The following is a 4,718-nucleotide window of genomic DNA, read 5'->3' as shown; positions in this document are numbered from 1 at the left end:
CGTTAGCACCGTGCTCGACCAGTGTTCAGTCAACTTTGGATCCCTCCACAGTTCCTTGAATAGATTAGGTGATCAATAAAAGTTCGTTGCATTGAATTGGTATAGAAAGTAACCTTAACTTTTCTATTGTAAATTCAGCCTACTTCTTCTTCAGTAGAGATGGAAGGTGGCTATGACCTATGGCTTCAGAGTCCACCCACTCACCCTATTTCTTCCCCTTCCCTCCAAGGGAAAAAAAATACAGCCAGTGACTCCAAATTGGGCCCTTTATTTAAGACAGAGGTGAAATCTGTGCTGTAGTGAAAGTGTCATCGGGGACAATGAGCAAGGGTCTAGAGCTCAGTGTACCACTCAGGCATCCCTGGAAAATAGTCCTCAAGAGTTCAGTGGTGTCACTACAGGGCCCAAGGCTCAGAGTCAGATAAGCTTTAGGGGAAAAGAAAGAAGCAAACTGAGGTAGCATCAGGGAAGAGACATTCCGGGAGTGTGGACCGGGCAGGACTGGCAAGGACAGCACACGCTCACAACTTCTCACAAAGCCACTGTTCCAGGTTATCAGTGCAGAGGGCTTTATGGGCCAACCTGATAATGAAGAAGGGGACAAGGTGAGTTAGCTGACGGGATCTTGGCTTGAATTTCCACCTAGATTTATTCCCAGGAGGGCTGAAGTGGAAGAGTGTGGATGAGAATTACAGAGAGACACTCCTGGCCTGAAGGCAAGGGACACAAGCCATCAAGTGGAATACAGTCCATAAAAAATAATCTAAGAAAATTGTAGGGTTAGAAAAGATATGCAATGATACCAACAGCTTACTTTGGGGTATAGAACTAAACGAGTGGAATTAGATGTCCAAGTCTAGGTGAAAGGAGTTCTGGGTCTGAGCCCTCCATCAGGCAACCCCTTTGTAGGAAAGTTACTACCAAGGAGTGGAGTCAGGGAGACTTAAACGTGGAAACCTGAGTCTCTAGGTAAGTTTTGTTTTGGAGACTATATTCTAGATTAAATGACCAGGAGATAGAGTGAGAGGAGAGTGGTGCAGTGCTAATGGGGGAAGGGGAAGGACGATGGGAATCAGCAAATAGAATAAGGATTCACCAGTAGTCAATTCCTTTAATGTCCAGGATCTTCTTGGCACACATTATGTCATCAGTAATGTCATCATCCAGGAACTCTGGCAGGAGTTACAGGGAAAGGAATTAGAGAGCTGAGAAGTATTACCCAGAAAGGCAATGAGTTCCTCTAATCCCTGGATCCAGTGGGTTCTCTAAACTCAAGGCTTGTTTGGCTTTCTATATGAAAGGACCAATACGGTAATGTCTAACCCTCGGTAAGGGACTTCCTTCATTTCCCTAGGATATCTCTGGAAGAATCATCAGCTTCATCCACTGACTTATCGTGAAAATTCAGAGAATCGTACTCCAAGACTCTCAGACAGCTCAGATTGTCTATCCGCAAACCTCAGAGAACTGTCTGGGGATTTGGTGACCACAAAAAACCCAGATTACTTACTTCTTACTTCTTACTCAGTACTTCCAATTTAAGTCCCACAATTTTTGTAGAGCCCAGGCAAGGCCATGAAGCCTGAGGTCTGCTTGACAGTAAAAAGGAGATTATCCCAGGGGCAGGCCTCAGAAAAACAGAGAAACAGGGTTATAGGGGCTACTCACTGTCACAGGAGATGTCACAGATATTCCTTGACTGAGGGATCTGGTTGCTCTTGCACCAATGCTTATTACTGATCTGGAAGAGTCCATATTCCGTGCTGCCCTTGTTTTCAGCTATGGCTCGTGTATCATAACCACTGGTGTGAAACATGGTACAGATGACTGAGGGAAAGATGAGAAAGAGATATCACACAGATGTCCGTGACCCGCATAAAGGATAAACTGTAGTTCTCAGACATAAAAATGCTCTCCAGTCAATCGCCAAAGATGGAGTACCTTGATGAGATGAGACGGAGAGTTCCAAAAAAAAGAACATCAGACAATAAGAGAAATAAAGGATAAGAAAATAAAAGGGCCTGGGTGCAAAGGCTCACGCCTGTAATTGCAGCACTTAGGGAGGCTGAGGAGGGCAGATCACCTGAGGTCAGAAGTTTGAAACCAGCCTGGCTAACATGGTGAAACCCCATCTCTACGAAAAATACAAAATTAGCCAGGCATGGTGGTGGGTGCCTGTAATTCCAGCTACTCAGGAGGCTGAGGTAGGAGAATCACTTGAACCCTGGAGGCAGAGGTTGCGTGAGCTGAGATTATACCATTGCACTTCAGCCTGGCAACAAGAGCAAAACTCCATCTCAAAAAAAAAAAAAAATCATAAATAAATACATGAAATAAAAGAGCATGCAAATGAGCAGAAAAGAAGATAATTCAATAATTAAGTGAAAGTGGAGGAAAGAAGTGGAGGAAGGAGGGGATGGAGGAGAGAAACACACAAGGAACAGATGAAACAAGGGAGCAGAGAACTCACATTCAGGCAAAGAGATGCCTCTATAACCATCCATGGCTTTCAGCTCCTGGGACAGCTCACATTTTGTAAATTGCTTGGCAGGGATGGCAGGGAACAGGATGCCCACCAGGAGCAGAGGGACAAAGGACATCATTTTGGCTGCCCCCAAGAACCTGAAATGGAAGCATCACTCAGCTTCACCTCTTTATATTCATGCAGAAAGCCTCAGGGGCTCTGGAACCAAGCCCTACATCTAGGAAGAAAAATGAAAAGAGACTGATCATGCCAAGACAGAAACGTTGAGCCTGCCAGCTTCCTTCCATAATTCACCTTCCTTTTCCTTTCCCTCCCCCAGTACCTAGTCCATACCAGGTATTGTTCTCTGCCCAGAAAGAGTTCAAAGCATGATCCTGCTTCCCATTTGGCTTTGTTTATCCCTTTCTTTCCTGTAAGGTTGGTTCTAGGAAGCACTGTCTCTGGTTACTTTAGGGACAAAAGAGGGCCTGGGGGGCCATATAAGTGAGGCAATCAGAAAATACAATCAAGTTCTATTGCCAGCTTCCCCCTCCCCACTAGAGACATACAGAATGTGGAGAGGGGGTGTATGTCATCCCATGCCACAGTTCCAGGATCAGACCTGGCCCTTGTCCAGCCAACTCAGCCACGTAACAAAGCCCAGAATGAGTTCCTTGATATGATAGTTCATGACTGAAAAATCAGAAATAGGGATAGAATATGGGAACATAGACTACAGTAATCAGACATAACTTGGATCTTAAGACTTCCTACTTAAGGAAAATGCATAATTGAAAAGCTTGTATGAAAGCATGTAGGCCAGGCACAGTGGCTCACATCTATAATCCCAGCACTTTGGTAGGCCAAGGCTGGTAGATCACTTGAGCCGCAGGAGTTCGAGACCAGCCTGGGCAATATGGTAAAACCCCATCTCTACCCAAAAACAAATATAAAAATTAGCTGGGCATGGTGGCATGTGCCTGTAGTCCCAGCTACTTGAGGGGTTGAGACAGGAAAACCACTTGAACACAGGAGTTCAAGGCTACAGTGAGTCACGTTCACTCCACTTCACTCCATCAATCTCGTGAGACAAAATGTGACCCTGACATTAAAAAAAAAAAAAATTATAATCTGTCTGTCCTTTTAGCTATTATCAGATTCCCCACACCTAACCACTCCTACCATAAATAATCAAATACTACATTAGCATTAATTAAGACATTACAAAACTTCCAGACTAATAACTTGTAACAGATTTATTTGTAGAAGAACTTGACAACCTCAGAGTTGGCCACAGAAAGTGGGAAAGATCCAAGCCAGTGGAAAGATTTAAGGCTGAACAAACATATGTCTGGGATCTCTATAAGGTCAGTGGCCCTGAGCAAGTAGAATTGTGGGGCCTTATTCTGAATAGTTCCTTTATGTCATGGCGACAAGTAGCTGTTAACTCCTTCACACCACCACCATTCATCTTCCTTATCCTCATCTCTAAACCTGATTTCTTTTTTTTTTTTTGGAGACCATGTCTCACTCTGTCGCCCAGGCTGAAATGTGGTGTCGCAAATCTTGGTTCACTGCTACCTCCACTGTAGCAGGACAAGCCGCAAACGAAACCTCCAGGACACCAGATTTGAAGAAGGAAGTGGCTTTATTTGGCTGGGAGTATCAACGGACTTGAGTCTCAAGAACTGAGCTCCCCGACAAAGAAAATCCTATCCCTTTTAGAGGCTTACAATCCTAGAAAGTACATGTGACAGGGTCGTGATCGATGAAGTAGATAGATTGGACAAGAACAATGCTTTCCAGAGTTTCTCCATATTACACCTGTGGTCTATAGATAGGAGTGCAATTAAGGGTGGGGGTTTAATCTTTAACCTCCAGGCCAGGTCAGCAGGGCCAGCTGTCCTTGCCACTGACTTCATCCCTGCTATGTCTCAACTCTTACTTCCTCCTCCTTTGAGACAAGAGACAGGAGAGAGGGATCTCTTCTCTCATTTCCCCACTTTGAGAACCTGACTTACTTACTAGTGGGAATTCTCATCCTCACCTTCACGTTCTAGGTCATTCTGTGAGACCGGTCGATAGCGATTCATGTAGTATACCTGTGATGAAGTCTTCTGGTGAACTATAGTGGTAACAAACCCTCTAATCATTTGGAGAAACAAGGGTAGCAAGCAGGGGAGTGGTAAGCAAGTACCTATTACCAGTAGTACAGCTATGATGAGGGTGTACTTTTGAAATCTTCCTAAAGCTG

General features: G+C 44.5%; 1 protein-coding gene across 1 annotated transcript; it reads right to left on the bottom strand.

Annotated features, from left to right (window-relative positions):
- Positions 1–213: 213 nt before the first annotated feature.
- LALBA (lactalbumin alpha) lies at positions 214–2,654 on the bottom strand. Its single transcript, XM_002752400.5, has 4 exons — positions 2,471–2,654; positions 1,669–1,827; positions 1,097–1,172; positions 214–582 (listed from the first exon to the last, which is right to left on the bottom strand). The coding sequence occupies exons 1-4, from the start codon at positions 2,601–2,603 to the stop codon at positions 522–524; spliced, it is 429 nt and encodes a 142-aa protein (XP_002752446.1). The 5' UTR covers positions 2,604–2,654; the 3' UTR covers positions 214–521.
- Between the last annotated feature and the right edge of the window lie 2,064 nt (positions 2,655–4,718).

The sequence above is a fragment of the Callithrix jacchus genome, chromosome 9 (assembly GCF_049354715.1).
Source record: "Callithrix jacchus isolate 240 chromosome 9, calJac240_pri, whole genome shotgun sequence".
Classification (NCBI taxonomy): domain Eukaryota; kingdom Metazoa; phylum Chordata; class Mammalia; order Primates; family Cebidae; genus Callithrix; species Callithrix jacchus.
This window is presented reverse-complemented; position numbering and strand designations above follow the sequence as displayed.

Excerpts from the sequence above, each read along its gene's own strand:
- LALBA (XM_002752400.5), bottom strand. The coding sequence starts at position 2,603 with ATGATGTCCTTTGTCCCTCTGCTCCTGGTGGGCATCCTGTTCCCTGCC. Across the intron at positions 1,173-1,668 it reads CTGTGACATCTCCTGTGACA|AGTTCCTGGATGATGACATT; the intron begins GTGAGTAGCCCC and ends AACTCCTGCCAG. Across the intron at positions 583-1,096 it reads ATTAAAGGAATTGACTACTG|GTTGGCCCATAAAGCCCTCT; the intron begins GTGAATCCTTAT and ends CTTCATTATCAG.